This window comes from Nyctibius grandis, chromosome Z, assembly GCF_013368605.1.
Source record: "Nyctibius grandis isolate bNycGra1 chromosome Z, bNycGra1.pri, whole genome shotgun sequence".
Taxonomy (NCBI): Eukaryota; Metazoa; Chordata; class Aves; order Nyctibiiformes; family Nyctibiidae; genus Nyctibius; species Nyctibius grandis.
Genome location: NC_090695.1, coordinates 10925332 through 10946656, shown reverse-complemented (window position 1 = coordinate 10946656; position 21325 = coordinate 10925332). Strand labels below are relative to the sequence as shown.

At 43.4% G+C, this 21325-nt stretch overlaps 1 protein-coding gene across 3 annotated transcripts in view; it reads right to left on the bottom strand.

Annotated features, from left to right (window-relative positions):
- RAI14 (retinoic acid induced 14) overlaps positions 1 to 17858 on the bottom strand; it is an 88305-nt gene extending 70447 nt beyond the window's left edge. For all 3 annotated transcript variants that reach the window (XM_068422261.1, XM_068422262.1, XM_068422263.1), the window contains exons 1-2: positions 17769 to 17858; positions 7358 to 7449 (exon numbers count right to left, since the gene is read on the bottom strand). In XM_068422261.1, the coding sequence (XP_068278362.1) occupies positions 7358 to 7393 (36 nt within the window). In that variant the 5' untranslated portion in view covers positions 7394 to 7449; positions 17769 to 17858. The remainder of the gene's footprint in view (positions 1 to 7357; positions 7450 to 17768) is intronic.
- Between the last annotated feature and the right edge of the window lie 3467 nt (positions 17859 to 21325).

Sequence of the window (21325 nt, the reverse complement as noted above, 5' to 3'; positions counted from 1 at the left end):
ACATCAAGGTAAAGCATGAAGTCCACGTAACAAGCAAAACACAGGAAGAGAAGAATACCTGTGGTAAGAATACATGTGAATACAGCTGCGAGTCTAAGAGATGAAGACATCCTGCAGCAGCAGTTAAAAGACATTCAAACATGACAGCTTTGGCTGGCACAAAGTCAACAGTATTTTTAAAAGCTCAAGGCTGCAGCTATTTCTAGATAGTTCAGGTCTAGGAGTAGGAAAGATAGCTCACTAAGTAGCTTTTCACATGTCCAAATAACTACACAAGTCCAGGCAGCTATACTAGTAGCACACGGGCAAGGACACCATAGCTTTTCCTGGGGCTAAGCCTCAAGGTTTCTCAGGCAGCTAACACTCTGTAATAAGACACCTCCAATTTTTTAAGAGTGCTTTGTATCTTTTAACACAATTGCAAGCTTCCTATATGATGTGTTTCAAGATATTAATCTTTATACAGAATCACAGAATGGTCAAGTTTGGAAGATTGTCTAGCCCATCTCCCCTGCTCAAAGGAGGGTCAGGTATAGCAGGTTGCTCAGAGCCTTGCCCAGTCAGGTTTTGACTATTTACACAACCAAACTACAGTCAAGTATGAATGACTACGAATTATTAGCCTTGCATCAATTCACAATAAAGTGATACATTTAAAAACCTGTACTGTTTCAAAAGTTCATTATAGTAGGATCATCTGTTATAAATATTTGAGCAGTTGTTCGTAAAACACTTGTACCACTGAGCTATAGCATACATACAATCTGTCTTAACAGTAGGACAGACGCTGTGTTATTATATAGCTTTTTTCCTCCACCTCTAGATGCAAGAGCAGGCAAGAGCTCTGGGATAACAAAGCTGACAGGCCTGGGCAGGTAGCACCTGGGAAAAGGAGACACCCTTCCCTTTCCCCAACCTATATTTACAGAAGAGCCATTAGCCCCATGTCATTCTGTGTTAGTAAGAATATGACTCTAGGGCCAATAATAATGGGAGATACTGTTCCTCACCTAATCCGGGGTACAAGCACGGGTGCAAGTGGAAGTCAAAAGGAAAGCAGCACAGGAGCTGCCTGTCACTTCCTTAGGGCAGTGGTTCTGGGACAAACACAGGTATGGAAGGCAGAGCCCAGATGAGCGCAATGTGCTACCAACAGGACAGAGAAACAGCAAGCAGGTGACCTGCAGGTCTGACCTCATATTTATTCATCCCCAAAGCTGCTTTTGATTCCAAACACAGGGTTTAATAGCATTGCACTTGCTATGCAACTACACTATAAAACTGCCTGATTAGGACTGCAACTGTCCGTGATCAACCCAACCTGTGGATGAACACTGCACACTTTACAGATATGGGACTAGCACCAGACAAAGGAATCATGAATTTATAACTAGCAATGACATTTTATTACAGACTGACAAAGACTGTCTGGGAACCCAACCAAGATGTTCTCTGCTATACTCCAGACTATAATCCTGTTTTAGGAAATAACTATGTGTTTATTCAAAGTAAGCCAACCCAAACCCAGGTTCTTCTACTATAATTCCAAACACCACAGCACAGTTCTCATTTAACCTATTCCCTTTCCTTTCTGCCCCAACCATGTGGAGATGCTGCAGGTTATTTCTCAAATATCTGCTAGTGTTATCTAGCCTCAAACACTATGCCAAAGCTATGTACTTTCCCATGCAGAGATAGCCGATCAGCAGGCATCCCACAAGAGCCCAGTTATTCCTTCTCACAGAAGAGTTACCAAAATAGTAACTCTGACCCTACAACTTCAACTGTCCCTCCTCTTCCCTCCCTTTGAGACCTTTTCTTTTTCCCTTCTGTCTTCCCCTACCCTCATCTATCAGTCTTTACCTGCCTTCTCCATCATGTTTTCTTTCCATCATTAAAAGAGATGCTATGTAACTTACGAGCTGATATTGGCCCCCTCACAGAGGGCTCAAGTGCAATAGAATCACAATTCACCCGAATAAGGTAATTTTAGAAGTACTCTGAGCACATTGCTACTGTCAATAATGAAGAAAATACACTAACTGATGGCAAGATGTTCACATTGAACTGACTGCAACAGGCAGCAGGTCTTACTCTATATACTATAGGACTTGGAACGTGTTTAACTTCTTTCCTGCACAAAGCATTTAAGCTTTGGCTGGGAGAGCAAGCTGACTAGAGCAGAGCCTTATGCTGTCCAGAAGTGGAGGCACTAAGCCAAACAGCTTCAGAGCAGAAAATGGGGTTGAAGGTAGGACCCTTGACTCCTGACAGAGGGAGGGAGAAGCAGGAGCCATGGCACTTGTTTCAAGAGGAAGAGAAGGCTAAACCCTCCTTTCCCAAGAAGAGGTGCTTGAGGATAATCTATACATTCCAGAGATCAAGTCTTCCCCTACACACTGCACAGTGAAATCAAAAATTATTACTGAAGAACACAGTAAACTGAGGCAAAGCTACAATCATGATGATGTGTTTCAGGCTTATTTAATTCAACATCCAACAAAAGAAAAACACCTAAAAATCAAATTTCAGCAGTTCATTTTCTAAATAATTGGATAAAGTGGTCAGACAACATTGCTATTTCACTTTTTAGCCAGAGTGAACTCTGCATGCATTTTTTTTTTTTCACAATTACCCTAAAAGAAAGTAGCACATGTACACAAAGTGGATAGTGCGATTTTCAACAATCCCATGCTCCTTTTTAGGTTAATTGTAGCTTTCAGTGGATAAAAGAATTTAAGGGCTGTTTGAAGGAGATCCTGCTTTATTATTTTTAAAGTTGCCCCACCCAAGTTTTGTTCTCCCACACATTCAGTCCGGAGCACATGGGAACACAGTGATTTCAATGGAATGTATCCCAGAAATCTTTTCGTTCCAGACCCCCACATAGCATTTTATACTTTAAAAACTGCTGAATGGGAGCCTACTACTTAAGAACATCAAGCATGAAAAAGAAGTGCCAAGTCTTAATTAGCATAGCATCTAGATTAAGACTGAGATTTTATACTACAACATACCTAACTACCTCATCATTTTGAGATTTATGGAACAATGACTACACCACAGGCCAAAAGGCAGAAATTTTCATAAGAACTGCAAACTTTTCAACCCCCACATGACAGTACAATGAATAGGCATTTCCAGAAATACCAGAAGTTAGAGCTGGCAATTAGCATTGGGAAATCCCAGATTGTCTTGGCTTTGCTTCACTGCACAGTCAATTTTCAATTTTAAAAGACACTCTACTATTTTAATTATTCAGTATTGAAGATACGTGGAAAGAAATTCCAATTCTAATCTTCCTCTTGTCCAGTCAACAATCTAGCAATTAGAGGAAAATTGGACGTTGTCAAATTGCAAGACATGTTTTTCAGCTGATCTTCAATACTCACAGAAAATAGTCCTAAAACTTTTCAGTCATTTGCCCATGGGTATAAGTCAGACAGCAAAAACAAGCCAACCCATCACAGCCTTCACACAATACGCCTTTTCTAGAGTAATCAAGAACACAGTGAAAAACAAATCTAACTAAACAGATCACTTAGGTTCCTACAACATCTTAGCATCAAAGAGCTAGATATTTAAATGTGTGTAGGTGCCTAAAATGTTGATGAGCATCTTGTCATATTTAAGCAGCAGACAAAACATGCTTAGACAGGCTTAATATCTTTGCACATTTGAAAATCCACTTGGCCCTCATCTGTCTGTTTAAGATTCTAGATGCTTTTGAAGTCAGGCCACAAACTGACTAGTTACTACAGAAAACACTCCAATCTCACATATTAATAAGAGGCCTAATAAGACATCAGTAGTACTGGTTTTGTTTTAATTGGATTATTTCAAACTCTTGTTTTCCAAGCAGAAACAGTGAAGAACTACTGTCTTACTGAGTAGACATTCATTCTCCTGTGTGAATAAAATACAGTCTATAAACAAATTCAAGATCTGAAGTGATATGATAGTTCCTGATGTTTCCACACCAACTTTTTCAAGTGTTACATGTAATAGTCCTTGCAACAATTAAAATCATCATCTTTTTAGATTGTCAGCTTTTAGGTGTTACTAATAGTAGGTTTTGAGTTTGATAATGAGGAGCAAGAGGTAAGGAAAGAGTTAAGAAAATACAGCTTCTCAGGCAGAAGAGACTAGTTGCTTTGTCAAGATGTAAGTGCAATTTCTGTTGTTTTGTCTACAGACTCTTGGAAGTGGGCATATCCACTACTTAGCTTCCAGTCTCAGCATTTGCTCCCACCTAGGTATCCTGTTCACAGATTCCTAGACTACAAGCATCCTCCTGTAACTTCACATAACACTTTGACAATACTGATTTGTGACAGCGATAAATCTCATTCCTCCACTCCAAATACACATGTTCACATGGCAACAGTCACCCCTAGGAAGGATTTCACAGTGATTAAGTGTGTCAAGGAAAAAAAAGATTCTCCAGTTAATGGAGCTGCCTGTGCACACAAAGAGTGAATCAGGTGAGGTACAGGGGAGCTGAGCAGCAAAAGCATGAAGTGAGAAGTCACTCTCCCATCTCTCAGCTATGTACTATACCAATTCTGCTAAATATCAGAATTAGCAGCCTTATTTACTTGTTTGTTCCTGCAACTCCTTTGCTGGCATGCCCACCTCTGTGCTTTTTAGGCCAATAATCTCAGGGTGTGATTTGACAATGCAGCTAAGCCAAGCAACAGCTGCACAAAAGAATGTCCTGCTGCTCCTCCTACTTTCACCATTCTTCTCAGGGCTGACCCTACAGTGAGACAGAGCATGGAGTTAACCAGCTAAAACTCACGCCACAAAGTAATCTTCCATCACTTATGTCCCTGAACTGACTCACCGCAGGGTCAGATACCCTCAAAACCAGAAGGGCTGAGATGAAAGAAGAGGGAGAAGGGGACATCTCTTTTGGAAGCTGCAAGACTGCCGTAGCTACAGCACCAAAGCAAAGCCCTGCAGCAGGGACAAGGAGGCACACATGAATATTAGCAGTTGTGCCCACTTCCAATTCAGCCACTCCAGAAGAGCCTCGAGAGCTTTAATACATCAGTGAAGTTTCCTATGCGGCCTTCAATTCCAGCACACAGTTTTATGCTATCAGCCTTACCGCTGGAGAAGTGTTTGTGTAATTGCTGTTTCTCACATAGACCTTGAAGACTTATTCCTACTCCTCCTCTTCCTACTTTTTTATGTTAACAGTGAGGCAGAAGAGAAGGGTACTGTTCCTTCCCCCAAGACACCTTCAGTTCTACAAAATAAGACATTAAAGATTTCCTCCAGAAAGAAACACAAGGGAGGTGGGATGAGAAAAAGAGTCCCTCCATCCCTGCTGACTTTACCCTTATCCCAACTCCAAAAGCAGCTACCACATTTTATAAATTGAGATACAAGACTAATTCCAAATAAAACCACCTCCTCTTCCTCCTCCTCACAAATAATAGCTAAGGGCAGCTTCTGCAAACTAAAGAGAAGGATAATTTTCCTTGCTTATCTTGCACAAAATACAGAACAGCTCCTGTTGGCTGTTTTGAATTATGCCCTTAAGGCTTGGCTTCACAACAGAGGAAACCAGACTGTCATGGATTTAGACTGCTGTGCTCTTAGAGCTGCATATCTAAATTTTAGGTATCTGAAAAATCCTTTGTGGTCAACTTTGTCTCCAGTCAGTAGACAGCAGTAGTATCAAAACAGCAATTACTTTCAGACTCCACTTGGTTTTGGGCAGAGGCATGAGCGAGTTATCAAGGATAGGTAAGTAAGGAATAAGTGAACCAGTGCAATTTATAACAGTGGGTGGACTAACTACAGCAAGATCTAGTTGCATCACGCATGTCACTTAGCCTTTGCTCTAGAGCAGCACCCCAGCCAAGAAGCATAAAAGTGTGAATGAAGTCATCCTAACACACAGGCACACCTAACTTCCATAATACCAAGTGTGTTCGTACATTAGCCAAGGGACTGTTCTCATTGCTCAAGCAGATTCCTATAAAAAGTTTCACTGGTGTAGGTGAACTCAAAAAGCAATTGGTGCTACTCATTGCAAGAGGAGAAACAACGTCTGATCACAAAATTCTAGCAGTTCTAAACTGAATGGCATATTCAGTTAGATAAGACACCAGAGATTTATGACATTATTCTTCTTTGTTGTGAAGCAGCACAAGACACTGTGCCACTGGCTGATTCAGTCTGGTGCAAAAGCCAAACACTGCTTAAGTAGTTAGAAGTGTTTCCCTTTGCTCCCAAAGGTTGGTTGACATATTTAGCTCGTTTATAGAGGTAGTCTTTTTAGAAATAGCTCTTGCTAAACTGAAGGAGTAGAGCATCCACCAGTGCTCCTGCTAGGAAGCCAATACAGCAGCTGCATCAAATGCTAACCTGTAGCACAAAAGACTTTTTAAGCAATAACCAGCACACCTGCAGATTACACCACAACAGCATCTCTACCTTCTTCCCAGGTACTGAAGTGCATTACAAGCTGGCTAAAGACACAACTGTAATGGTGTGCCATGAGACCGCCTGACCATGACAAACAAAAATACACCACTTCTTTCAAAGCAGCACACAAATTTAGGGTGAAGAACGTAACATTATGTTCTTCACAGATCATGGAGATCTGTTACAAATTCCACACAAAATCTGGAAAGTCAATTAAACACAAAGTCACCTACTTCACTGACTGCCTGCTGCACTATCAAATAAGCATTAACACTAGTGTGTGACAAAAAGCTGGAATGAGTAGCAGTAGGAAAAGACAGACAAGAAGCAGACTAGACTACAGCAGTTCTGCCAACGAGTCTCCTGCAGGACCTTCACATTTACGCCTGTCATCCTTGCTGCTCGAGCCTCATATCCACCTCTCTTGTTGCACTAGAACTGAGAAGCCACAGCTGCCCCAATTGCACAGCTTGTTGCTGTATTCTTGCTGAGAAAGAAACCCTGCCACAGACTGAGAAGACCTTTCGTTAAGTGCTCAAACACCACACTGATAAGAATGGTATTATGCTTAGACATAAATATGATTGGGTAGCAAAGTCCTACTAGGCTTAATCCTATACCTGGAACAAAGTTTCAATTCAGGCACCAGCAAAATCTAATTTTTTAGATTCTGCAGACCACAAACATGCGCATGATTCAGTTACAAGGAGCAAGGTAGTGAAATAGTATTGATTTGCGTAACAGAGAATTGCACTCCAAGTAGGAACAGCCTACTCCATATCGTACTCAGCTGTTGCCTTTGTACTTGGAAAAAGTTCTTCTCTGTAATTCATTAACCTACAGCCTTATCAAGGTGGGAGTGAAGAATTTGTTTCCAGCATGGAAACCAGCAGTCAAACTGAGCAGAAATACTTACGTCACTCTTCCTGAACTTTGCTTTTAAGCTCTTCATGCTGATCACATTCAACCTTCCGAACTTTTGAGGAGCTTTTTATCCTTCTTCAGTATCTAAACAAAAAAGAAAGAAAAATAAGACTCCAACTTGATACCATTCAGTTCATTGGCAGCCAAGTCTGAACTGAATTTGCATACCTATATCACCCTTTGAGGATTTAGCCCTCAAGCTCTAAAAAAGATTAACAGCCAGCAAAGGGAGACTTTCTGTTTCTCCAAACTTAAAAGCAAGCCTAAGTCTGACCACAGAAGAATAGAGCAAATCTTTACCAAACACTCAAGTGTGTATCATGTTATACTAGCTACCTCTCGACATAATTAGATCACCAACACGTTCATACGTGTAGCAGCTTTCTCTGCCCACTGCCTATTTAACATTATCATCAGGGCAGCCATTTGTAAAGTGGGGAAAGCAGAAATAAGTGTGCAAAGTCACAAAAAAACTTCACTATCCTACAACTGTGGGTCTGGACTGGGTAGCAGAAGTACCACCACTATTGTATGTACAAGTCTAACTACTAACCAAATTCAAAATTATGCTTAAACCATGCATGACACATACCAGGACAGCTCAACGCAACATAGCAGATAGAACCACTTGAGCAAGAAGAGAAGTTATCACTGGAAGAACTGTTTTATACTCTTCCCTATGAGAAACTGTATGTGCACTCTTGGAAGTCATAGCTTTTTTTAATTTGACAGTGCACTATCACAAACAGTCATGTTTCCCCTTCCTCCCTTTCAAGTGAAGAAAAGCAGCAGTTGCACAAACATATACAACTAACATTACAGACAAGCTGTAAGCTCCCACGGGGGCACAGGGAGCCAGGGCCTAGGGCAAAGTTTCCTACAGAAAGCTTCAATATACCACATACTACAAATCCAAGACAAATATAACGGCAAACAGCACGTTAAAGTAGCATGGCAATGTGTTTTTTTCCTAGAGCACAGCAGAAAAACTTAATGAAAGAGCTACATACGTCTGGACTGGGCAAAGCCATCTATGCAAAAATGTTCCAAATTTCTAGTTTTACAGTACATTCACTGGAATATCCAGCCCCTCATCTACAAGTTTTAGGTGCTATACAAATTCCTTCTGAAGGAACAGTTTAAAATAAAGGATGTTCAGCTGTATAAACTTCCTCCCTCCACCCTAGAAAAAAAGGAGAAAAAATATTATGAGTCTAGCCAGATAAATAAATAACTGAAATGAGGACTGGAGCATAAATTCAAATACGTCATGCAGGGTCACTAAAGTTTCACATCACTCTTCAGAAACAGTAGATTACAGTTTGATAAGCAAAGTGAGATTCAATTGTTTCATAAAAGAAAGTCTCTTAATATTATGAAACAAGTTGCTATGTTCTACATGAGCACTCTACTATAAGTACACTCTTGGTATGAGTATGAATGCTTCCACAAAACACAATGCTATGTACCATGCACGAATAGTGATTAGTGCTAATTAAACATGTCATTTAGTTCAACCTCACATTCATCTGACAGGCACGTAAGACAAACACAAGTACATTTATTCAGAAAACCCCAAACAAACAAAAAATCCCATACACTGCATACACACAAATACATTTCCAACACAACACACACCTCCAGTAGGTAATCTGGATGGGGTAATTCTGTAGGCTGTTAAAATATCATTAAATCTAATTAAATGACTCTTACGTCTAATTAAACAGTCATTCTGAAGTCATATCAGATTCCTAACTGCTTTCAGGTACATGAACAAGGGGTTTCATTGGAAGTTCTTGTTTTTCATCTCAAGGAGAATGGGCTTGTGGCATTTTGTCTAATTCTTTAGCATGCAAAAGGAAAAGAAAAAAAAAACTGCAGAAGCTTTTCACTCCCTGGCTTAAGAGACAATTTCTTAACTTTTTCCTGGGCTGAATGGAGTATTTGTATAACAGTAACAAAAAACAATTAAAAAAAAAAGTTTTGAACAATCAAAAAGAAGGAATTATTTTAGGTTGCTCTGAGAGAAGCATACCCCTTTATTTCTGCTACACCTACTCAAACTTTGGAGAAAGTGTTTAAACTGCACAACAGCTGTCATAACCTGCCCTGGAAAGGAGCCTGAACCTCAGCAAGAGCCCAATAATCTCCTAAATCATTCTCTAGCAACACCAAGGATGATGAGCGTTGGGAAGACCAGGAATGCCAGGGTACAGACAAGACAAATACCATTACACTTATCTGGCCTTCTTTACATACCATGCCAGCAAAAAAGGAAAAGAAAAAAAAAAGAAAATAAAAGGAAAAAAATGGAGGACAAAACCCAAACAGTTTTTAAAACTTTTGGAAAAAAAAAAAAAACAAAACAAAGCCACAATTTAAAGAAACTTTAAAAGCTGAGAAACATCATACAATATCCCACAAAATCCAAAACTTAACAGGACTTTTTATTTAAAAAGTTGAACATATTTGACTAAAAAGGTGAACAGTTTAATTAGACCAGTTAACAAAAGATAAACAAATCCTGTGCATAGAGAACTGGAAACAAGAAATCTTTCCTCACATACAGATTGCCAAACAATTGTCTGCCATAGGCTGTCTTTCCCTTTCCCACCCCCTCAGTTTTTTTGGCTCCCATGAACGAAATATTTGTTATAGCTCCCATGGAAGATAAAGTACTCAACTACAGTGCTATGGGGGAGATGACAACTCCTTGTAGGTATAGGAGGTAGGTATATGCACAGAACAGCTAAAAAGCTGGACTCTCTTCTGTGTGGAACCTGTAATAGAGTCTAATTAACAAGCTTTCTCCTAAGACGCTACTTTTTCCCCTTTTGAGGAAGGAAGAAGGGAGGTGAGCTGAGTTTCTATTAGAAGCCAACTTATTTCTCCCACAGGATACTTTGCCTCTTGCGTAAGTGCATTTTATACACTGAATGTGAAACTCAAGTCCTCAGCATAATTAAAAGCATGCACAAGCACACAAAAATTGCATTCCCAAGTTCAGTGTTTCAAATTTGTATTTTTTCCATAAAAGATAGCTAAACATTAAGATTACAGCTTGTGCATCATAATGCCCATAATCCTTCAACTGTAGAGATAAAAACCCGTGAAGCAGTGATGACCGCCTTTTCTTGGCATTGTTGAAGAGAGGAAGTCACCTCTCAAAGGGTGTAATTATTGGAAGTGATGGAAAAAGAGGTCAGCATCCTGATTCAGCAGAGCTTTATGACAACTGTTCATTTGCCAGAGGGGGGATAAAGGAAGTGCCATTAATACACTCCTGTTTTACAAGATAGGAAACGACTACTAGAAATTCACTAGGGAACTTTCAAAACACTTCAAAACAGTATTTCTGCAATGAATCACAGGTATTAACAAGAAGCAATCTCTACTAAAGAGTGGCATTTCTCCGCTTGCAGAACAGAAGTAACTACCAAGCGCTGTCATTTTGTAGCTGCAGCAAGTTAGCAGGAGAGAAGTGCTTAACTCCAGGGATTCTCAACAGCTAATGCTGATCACATGCTTTAAACCATTAGCTCCAAAATTAAATATCTACTCTTCTCTCTCATCTTCCTTCAGCTTAATGTTAAGAAATAGCTTTCAGGAATACAAGCCACAGAAAACATCTTTATGTTGCTGTTAAACCTATCTAGTTAAAACAAGACACACTGAAATTGTGGTAATCTTTAGTCTCAACAATTTCATTGAAACTGTGTTTTAATAGACAGTACAATCTTTAGGTTTAAATGTAGGAAACAGATTAGGATAATCTTCCCCACTGATTTACAGTGAGGTTCATGCAAACCACAGTAAACAACAATACTGACATTTCTTTCCTTTCATTAAATTGCATTAAAACCTTTCAAACAATCTTACAATAACTCCTTGAATGGCCAAAGATCCAGTGATCTAGCAGTAAAACAGCCTTAGTTTTACAAAGTAAAACTACAAGTTTACAGTAAAATTGTACACTATGCACACTGTTCAGTAATTGGCAGTTACCGTTTACTGCTAAGTGCTGAATTCAACTAATTTAGGTGTCAAAAATCTTGCACCTCTTTCAGAACACCCCAAGAAGCCTCCAATTCAGACAGTGCTCTTCTCCAGCAAAGCACAATTCATGTCGTCAACTAACTTCCCCTTCCCAAAAATATTTCAAAATTTTTTTTAACCTTGTGAGTTTACAGAGAAGAATTAAGAGACTCCATGCAAGATCGGGGAAGGAAAGGGGAAGGAAAGGGGAAGGAAAGGGGAAGGAAAGGGGAAGGAAAGGGGAAGGAAAGGGGAAGGAAAGGGGAAGGAAAGGGGAAGGAAAGGGGAAGGAAAGGGGAAGGAAAGGGGAAGGAAAGGGGAAGGAAAGGGGAAGGAAAGGGGAAGGAAAGGGGAAGGAAAGGGGAAGGAAAGGGGAAGGAAAGGGGAAGGAAAGGGGAAGGAAAGGGGAAGGAAAGGGGAAGGAAAGGGGAAGGAAAGGGGAAGGAAAGGGGAAGGAAAGGGGAAGGAAAGGGGAAGGAAAGGGGAAGGAAAGGGGAAGGAAAGGGGAAGGAAAGGGGAAGGAAAGGGGAAGGAAAGGGGAAGGAAAGGGGAAGGAAAGGGGAAGGAAAGGGGAAGGAAAGGGGAAGGAAAGGGGAAGGAAAGGGGAAGGAAAGGGGAAGGAAAGGGGAAGGAAAGGGGAAGGAAAGGGGAAGGAAAGGGGAAGGAAAGGGGAAGGAAAGGGGAAGGAAAGGGGAAGGAAAGGGGAAGGAGCCTCTGGAAGAATACCTTTGTCACCATACACTTACACCTCCTTTGTGTGAATACACCTGTGCTCACAGGTGAAAATAAGGGGCCCCAGAAGCGTCTTCTCCCAAAGCACACCACCAGCATTTATCCTCTGGATGATCACTTTCTAAATCACAAGCCCTGCTCTGACCCAGGAGCACAAGCCTTTGTGGCAACTAGCACCGCAGAGCGGCCGGAAGCATCCACACCACCAGCATCTCTTCTGCTGCCCATCTTCAGTAAGTACCCAGCTTTTCAAATGCTTCACATGCCTGAGCTCCTCTAACCTCCTATCCAATACCAAGAACATGCCCAAACCCAAGCTTCTCCTTAGCACTGCCAAAGCCACAGGACCACCTGAAGGCATGCGCCATTGCCCAGCCTCTCTGGTTGTTCACACGTCAACACAGCAAGCCTACACTTTTCTAAAAAATCCACCCAACACTTCATCTCTGACTACCTTATCATTTCCGCCCAGCTGAGTATACTCTTCTCTCTACTTCTCAGGCCAAACCATGTATGATGTGATCAAAAGCAATGGGAACATTTCCCCACTCTTTATCAGCACAGCTCAGTTTTTCCATCTTGAGTAACTCATCCTCCTATCATAGGAAAGTCAAATGGAACAGAATTTTTTTAAACTTAATGTCACCTATAAAGACAAATAATTCTTGGTTTGGTTAATCTACTATTACTTACTAATGAAAACACACTGAAAAATGCACTGAGAAGCCCAAGTACTACACAAGAGTGGGAGTGATTTATATACAGTTAATCCCACTCTAAACAGAATCAGACATCAGAGATAGCAAGAGCCTTGGGTAACTTAGTACAATCCCTCTATCTGTTCACAAATCACTGGCAAGGATGTGCTGAACTGTACAAATTTAAGCATTTGAGCCCCAAAGTTAGAGCTCCACAGCTATTGCATCACTAACAAATCTACAGCTCCTCCCTCCACAACGATTTGCATCAGCTCCCTACTCTTACACTTCCTTTTGATATCCAGAATTTGCAAATGTTAAACTTCACTTTTAATGGCTTCAGCTGAAGCAGTACCAGCCTCTGTGGGTGTTACACAACAGACACACACCCAGGCAATACTGTCAATGTGGGGAGGATATGCACAGTTTGCTAAACAGTGTTTTCAAAATCAGTTCTAGACAGCTAGGAGAAAGCTTGCATCAACAAGGCCTTAGACACAGTGAATTACAGGAAAAGATTAGACAAAAATCAAAATGTGACATTGCCCCGATTTGTTTACTTGGCATATTAGACAGCACTCCAGGCAAAATCCTAGTTCAAGCTAAGTCCAGGAAAATTTGTCATTCACTTATTACATACAACTTACTCTGTTCTTACTCCAGTTCTTTTGTCTGGAAGTGTCTGTCAACACACATCCAACTCACTGAACAGCACAATAAAAGCGACAAGACTTGCTGCATGAACTGGAACATACTGCTTTCTCTGCTTTTAATTTCCCCATCTCTAAAGCAAAAAGACCCCCCCTTGCGTGCCCCTCAAATTTGAGGCCATATTCTCTGGTTTGATCATACATAAGATACGTTGCAGTCCTGAAGACTTTTCCATGTTCAATGTTTAGTCCAACAGGGCTAGATTGAAATTGAAGCATCCAGCTACAACTAGAAATAGAGAAAAATGACGCAAAGTCCCAATTGTGAAACGCCAGTTCTTAAATGAGAAACCCACATGGATAACAAGAGCTAGTACTTGTTTATACTCACTCCCTTCCTAATATTCTGTATCAACCATTCAACCAGATGCTCTTCAGAATCAGCAACATGACAATCTGTACAGATGCAACGTTAAATCTATGAAAAAAATATATCCATGACTTTATGGATGAATATTCTGAAACAGCCTAAGGCAGAACAGTCACCTATTAGAGCAGGAGTTATGAAGATGAGAACATCAATTTAATTTACCTAAGACACTTGCCAAGCCCCACTCCTATAAACTCTCCCCTTACACTTTTGAAAGGTCTTGGAAGGGTACCCTACTGAAAACTCCTGTAGTCTAGAAATCCCTTCAGAGACTGTGCTGATAACACAACTCCCCTATCCAGCTTCCAAGTTCTTGGGTGGGGAAAATGGTTTAGCTGATGAAAATGCAGTACCTTTTTAAACATTACCCAAAAATGGGAAGAGAGTTGGGTGTGCTTCCACCCCTTAAATAAAAGTACTAGTAATTCAGATATTTTCTATCCTGGAAGACTATCAATGCTACAAACTAGCAGAATATCAGCAAGATCAACACATGCTTCTTAGTGATAATCAAGTGATTTTATCTGATTTTATTCAGGTTGTTGAAACATATTCAATAGCAGCAGCATTAGGTGCCGTACAAATACTGGAGAAGATCTAGTGTTTAAGATACTTCTCCCAGCCTTCAGTAACCTGTGAACCTCTAGATCTCCCTTAGAGTTGTTGTGCTGGTGTCTCAGGCAAGTCCTTGCAAAGAAGATCCACAGAAAGCACTCGAGTGTCAAACTCCCCAGAGACATTCCAGGGTGTCCCAGTGCCTTTGGGAATCCAAACATCTGCAAGAACCAACCGTAGCTCCCTGCCTCTCAGCAGTTATGAGGAAAGAAGTGGAACATTCCCAGCTATTGAAGTTAGAGAGTCACAGACCGACCAGAGGACAAATTCTTTTTCTGTTGTAATGACTGAACAAACTTGGCTCCTTGGCTCTCCACTTTATCCATCCCCCCTACAGATTCAGGTGAAAAAAAAACACACATCTTGTTTTACAGCAAGGGCTTCTAGGTACAAAACGAAAAGGAGAGTAGTGCAGCGTTAAAAACCATACGTAAGTTACTACAGCATTCATCTAAAATGCCAGATCTGTGTGCAGACGAAGGACTTGAGTCAAGATCAAACATTTCCCAGGCAAACGCACTAACGATTAGGCTGGAGGCTCTCTCCTCCAGAAGTGGTCTCAAGTCAGCACACTGACTACCACCATCACCTCCAGGCGTTACTGGCCACCCTGTTCTGGATCTCAACACAAGAGAAGGATGAGGATGCTTTCTTTCACTGCTGTGTACTTCCATTCCAGCAGTCCTCGGCAAGTACCTAGGCTGGTAGCTAGTCCAAAGTGCCAGTGGAGATGTCCAGTTGCTTCCACACTTCACCAGACTTGCATTTGTCTCTGGCAGTATGACAGTGATAAGCTCTGCACCAACATATTACCTGAATTACAGCTATTTGCACTACTTCCTCGATACCATAAAAGCGCATTAGATGACCCTCAAAACATAAGGAACAGCAAGGACTGACAACTCTGAAAACAAGCCCCAAGCTACCTCAAATGCAGAGCTGTCACCTGTGTGCATTCACAGGCAACGCCAAGGAATAGCAACGCCAAGGAACGCAGGCAAGCGAACACACTTCTCAGAGATGCAGGAAGTATGCACACAGCAGGAGAGCCAGTCACTTGAATTTGTAATCCCAGAAGATGTTACGGATTGCTACGCTCCCACTTTGGAATTGCCAGTAGTCTATTAACTCTGCCACTAAGCAAGGCACTAAAGCTTTGAATTGATTTGCTCTAGTTTTGCTTGGTTTTTCTCTGTAGGTATTTCAAGCATTATCCCTGTGCAAAAAGAACTAGCCCACAATCAGCTCTCAAAAGGAATGAAAAGGAACGTGATTAGGGTATTGTTGCGTAGGATTTAGAAATTGCCAACATCTCACACAAGAACTTAACTTTCGTGTTTCTCCAGGCACTGTTTCTCCCTCAAAAGAGGCACAAACTCCTTATCAGAGAGGGAAGAAGAAAAGCAACATAGTGGGGCACATACAAAAAAGAAAAAAAAAAAAAAAAAGAAAGAGACGAGGCAAATGAGTGAACCCTCTTGTGAAATGCTTACATCACTTCATGAGACCAGCAGCCTCCCACCTAGTCTCTTCTCCACACTTGACGTTATCCATCTCTTAGTTCAGGGAAGGGGGGGGAGAGGAGGTAGCATTTTATTGCTTTGCTAGCAGATGTGCTCTTGGAAGAGGGAAGAGAATAGAGAATAGCACAGGGCCAGTATTTTTAGATTGGAAGAACGGACGTCTGCTACTGCATAGTGACTTATTGGCACTGAGCTTGGCTTCAACTCAAGAGAATCCTTAGCTCACATCAAGCCTCGTCCTACTCAAATGCTTTTTCACTCTGGTTCATACGGCTGTTACGCAATTCTTCTATTAGTAAATAAAATCTCATTGACAGCTTTCCATGAGCATCCCAAGACAAGAGCCAAGCAGGTCACTGACAGATACGCACTGAATTCATTTACTCCTAGTTAATCTAGGACATCAGAAGGCCTTTCTAAAATGTTGTGTAGTTTTTGGCTTTTTTTTTTTAAATAACACACACTAATCTGCAACCTGCTGGGATGAAGGGGGGAAAAAAAAAGAGACTATGGCTTCTACCAAAGTAGCACTCACTCCACTAGACTACGAGAGTTTTATATCAATTCTGTAATAAGCATGCTCACACTCACTATAGAAACAAACGGGAGAATTTGTTAAGATCCTGCAGTGCTGATAAAGCGGAACTTAACTGGTCTTTTCACAGGGAGAAACTTAATGTCACAGGTGGTGACAGCAGACTGCAGAAGGCTTGTCCTGCCAAACGCTGTGCAAGAGAAAGCAGAATCTTTCGCGTGCTCCGTTGGAAGTTAGAAGCGCAGGTTCCTGGTTAAACTTGATCCGATTCCTAAAGTAGATTATTTTTTTAACAGCTACAGAAAATCTTGATGTTTTAAGCCCCCACTGCCAGAGGAACGCGTAGCCCCGCGTGTGCCCGCGGGGCAGGAGGAGACGCGGCCGGCAGCGGCGCGGGGGCACCCGGCGGAGCTCGGCCCGACCGCCCCCCGCCGAGGGAGGCCGGTAGCCAGCCCTCCCTTCCCCGAGCTCCCACTAGAACCCTGCAGAGAACCCCCCTCAAGACCACCGAGACAGCGCCGTCCCCGGGGCCACCCTTTTTACCGGAGCGAGGCAACCTGAGGGTCCCTCCCCGCGGGCGGGTTTAACTCCTGTCAGGGCCCCCCGGGAGAGGGGGTGAGGGGCGGCACTGCTGTCAGAGACCGGGCGACCCCCCGCCCCGAGGCGGCGAGGGCGGCCCCCGCGGCTCCGCTCCGGGCTGAGGGACCCGCGGGGACACACCGACGTGCGGGTAGGGGTGTATGGGGGCGGGGGGGGTGAACAAGAGCTGGCCTGGCCGCACCGAGGTGCTATCGCTCCCCCCCGCGCCACGCACCGAGAGGACAGAAAAAATAACGAAACTGTAAATAAAGTAAATAAACAGCCAAGCGGCAGCGACTGACGGGCTGCGCCCCCCCGGTGCTCTCCACTCCCCCACACCGGGGAAATGGGGCTCGCCAGGGGAAGAGAAGGGAGAAGTTTCCTCCTGTTGCGCCGCGCGGAGGGTTTCTCCCCTCAGGCTCCGGCGGGGAAGCGCCGGCCGGTAACGGCGGCAACATCCCCCCGCGGTCGGCGGCGGGGGGCAGGTGGGCGCCGCACACAAAGCCCCTATTCACAACGCCCGCCGTGCGTGCGTGCGTGCACGCAACCTCCCCCCCACCTCCCCACCGCCGCCCCCGCCGCCGCCTCACGCCGAGCCGCGCTCACCTCATGGAGGAACGGCGTCCCGCCACGACCGTCTCCGCCGTCGGGAGCCGCGCACCGAGCCGAGCTCCACCGCTGCTCAAGGGCGGAGCGGCGCCGCCGCGCGCCCCAGGACACTCGGCCGCTCCGCGCGGATAGGGCGGGAGGGGGGGGCGTGACACTCCGCGGGCACGTGATCGCGGGGCTCCGGCCCCCGCCCCCCCGCGGGGAGGGGGCGGGAGCTCCGCGCTCGCGGAGGAGGGTCGCGCGGCAGCGGGATTCCCGCCCTGAGGAGCGGGTTGCTGAGGGGAAGGGGTGGAAAGGGGGGAGTCGTCCGCCCGGGTGATGTTAGTGGGAAACGCTTCAAGGAGCCCACCCTGCTGCCCAGGGCCGGGTGTATGTGGGGAAAGCGGTATGTGGTGAGGTGGGTGTCAGGTCCCGTCTGCCTCTGGATGCCTTCTGGACTCTTCAAGAGAAAGCTGAAGGGGAAGAAATATCAAGTGCTTCAGTGCGTGAGAGAAGTCCTTGCGCTTCAGTTCCCTCCAAAGCTTCCGCGTGTGTAAAATTTCCCTTTCTCAGACCCCCAGGCAGGAAGGACTGCTTCAGAAGAGACAGAAGTGGGGCACTTCTTGTTTAATATCCAAATTAACGAGCGGTGTAGTGTTTGGTTACACAGGAATTTAGAGGTTAGAAAATCACAAGTGGGCTTTATAGCTGTGCCAAGGTACTGCTTCACTGGATGTGCTCCAGAAGTCTCATTTCTGTGTAGGCCAAACACCTTTTCTCAAAGTTGAACCTCCAGAGCGTCCTTTCTCGAGCCTTCTGGCAAGCCAATGGCAAACCACCTCAATATGTCACCAAAATGATCACAGCTACCTTCACCTGTGCAGAGAACTCTGGACACTTTGCCTACAAATTGTCACGTTCAGTGAGTCGGCGAGCCTCTGCCTACCCTCCCACCACGAGAGTCCTGCCAGAGGTAGTAGCCATCTTCCCGTCATGTCATGCTCATTTACTGGTCCCACTCACCGCGACCATGTTCCCCGCCTGAGAAGGTCTCCTTTAATCTCTGTGATCGCTCTTATCTTCTCTGTCCCCAACCATATCCACACCTTCTAAAGTGGCAAACAGTACAGGGAGGAAATGAGCACTTCAAAACTTTAGGTCGTTACTGTAATAGTGGCAAGTATTGTTATTAAACAAATACACTTGATTATCACCAGAAGCATACTTTCCTCTGCTAATCTGCAGTCCTTACCTTGGCGACTTTGTTTTGCATGTGTTTTACCTTTGAGAACAGTCATCGTGCCAGCACTGTTTCCTCTCTTTTCTGTCATAAAAACACACACACACTAACGTTAATCTAATATAGTTAATGCTGAGAATTTAATTTGCACAAAACCAATAAAACCAGGAAAATTAAACTACTCTGGTAATGCTAGCTCAGCAGCTACAAAACATGCTGCAATTACTATGCAATTATGTTTAATTCCAGTTATTTTTAAAAGCCAAATACATGTGTACAATATGGTTAGAAAGTCTCCTGCTTGCTTCTTCCAGCACCAGCAAAATTCCATGTAATCCTGTGTGACTAACATGAAAATTATTTAATATGCGAGTACAATCTCTTACATTTTGAATAGTTCAACCATGTTTAATTTTTATTTCCATTCTCAACACCAGCATATCATAAAGATGGGATTTGCGTATGTTTGCATGGGATGGTCTCATATAATGACACATGAATAATAAGTAGTACATTTTGACTATGGTATTAGAGAATATTCAGTTCTTGAGAACTGGGAAATATGGTATTTACTAGTTCCCAGAGAAGTATTGTTCATCGTCTCGTAAACTGTGGCCCAAGGTAAAGGCTTTGGGCTTTGTGGTGGCAGCTAGCTTAAATGCATTAATCCAAACTGATCTATCTGACAGAACCTGACTGCCCTCTAGGTTAGCCTTCTTGCGTGGAAGACTCTTCTTTCCTTGCTTCTTTTCCGAACCCCTCTTTGGGTCCCTCTCCAAGGGCAGGGCATTGCCTTGCATTCAAAACACTCCAATGTAATTTTGTGGCTGAAGCCTCTGTGGGCAGGGCACAAGACTGGGAGTCAGGAGATCTCCATTCCCAATTTTGCCCTCAGTGTGCTGTAGGACCCTGCGATACTCATGTTTTTCCACCTGTGCTTCTAGTGCCTACCTATGAGGTGAAAACGACTCTTTGAGAGTTTTATTAAATGCTCAGCATGAGCTAACAGAAGCTGTTAATAAGACAGAGAGAATCTCATCTGAAAGAGGCAGAAGGTGGAGTCCATCCTACAAAAGCAGCTTCTCTCAAAATCTAAGCACTAGCACATCGGCAGTGTGACGCCCTTCCTATGCCCCTCCGTTCCTTTGTACAACATGCATGAGGTGAGGATGGGAGAGGAAGGGAATATGCTCTTCTTCTCAGTCTCTTGGAAAAGCTGGGGGGATTGCAGCCAGTTTCGACTTTGAGCGGCTGCCCATGGTGAGGATGTGATGAAACCACCCATGCATTCCTAGCTACTTCTCCAGAAGGGAGAGGCATGGAAGTGACTTAAAGAGGTCTTTAATCACACCTTATCTCTCTGTTGCACTGTCTTGATAGTATCTGCTAATTAGCTTACTTGGCATTGTTAATCTCTTTTTGCTGCTTCTGGCTACTGCCTTCTGCAGAACACAAAGCGCTGGTCACATCTCCACTTAGAAATTATTTGCAAAGGAAATTACACTGGTTGATCACTTCCTTGCTATCCTTCAAGCAGCTTAAACCTGTTCTATGAGGTGTAAGTGCCACATTTTCTCTTCCCTGGTTGTACTTGTTCTGGTCTGTTTATTTCCAATATGAATATAGTTTGTTTTGCATTAGCTGTTATTTTTTTTCTGAAGGATAATTTAAAGAAAGTTCAGTTTTAGGTTTTGAGACATGATTTTGTTGCTGGGCTGTTCTTCGCTTATAGTGACAGATGTCCCCCATAAATGCAGAAACCTCTGTGGTAACAAGTGAGACGGCTAAAAGATACGGTGTATATCTGCTACCACCAGAGAGCTTTCCTTTTTTAATAACTTGTTAGCACGGAAAGGAGGTACTTGATGCCTCTTCACACTATGGTATGTTTCAGAAAACTTGTTTGGGAAGTTTTCTCTTTTACTGTGTCCTGGTTTTGCTGGGATAGAATCATAGAACCGATTTTCTGTTCAGAGAAGCTGCACTTTTGAGAAGGCGGCAGCACCTAATACGGCAGTAACAAAGTTGATAAGACACTTTGTTTTAGTTCGTGGCCAGCCATGGTATGTGGGTTCCCATAGTGATCAAGGCCATTAGTAGTTTCCAGTTAGCCAGGTGCTTAAGCTGGGAGGAGCGAAAGCCAGGGCAGCTGGCCCAGGATGGCCAATGGCAGTATTCTATATCGTAAACGTCACGTTCACTGTAAAGTGGAAAGTTTGCTGGGGATGGTCTCTCTTCTCAATGGTCGCCATCCACAGAGGGCCTTGACCGTCACTCTGCTCCGGAGGCCTGCTCTCCTGTTCGTTGTGACCACCATGCTGCCACTGGAGCTGTC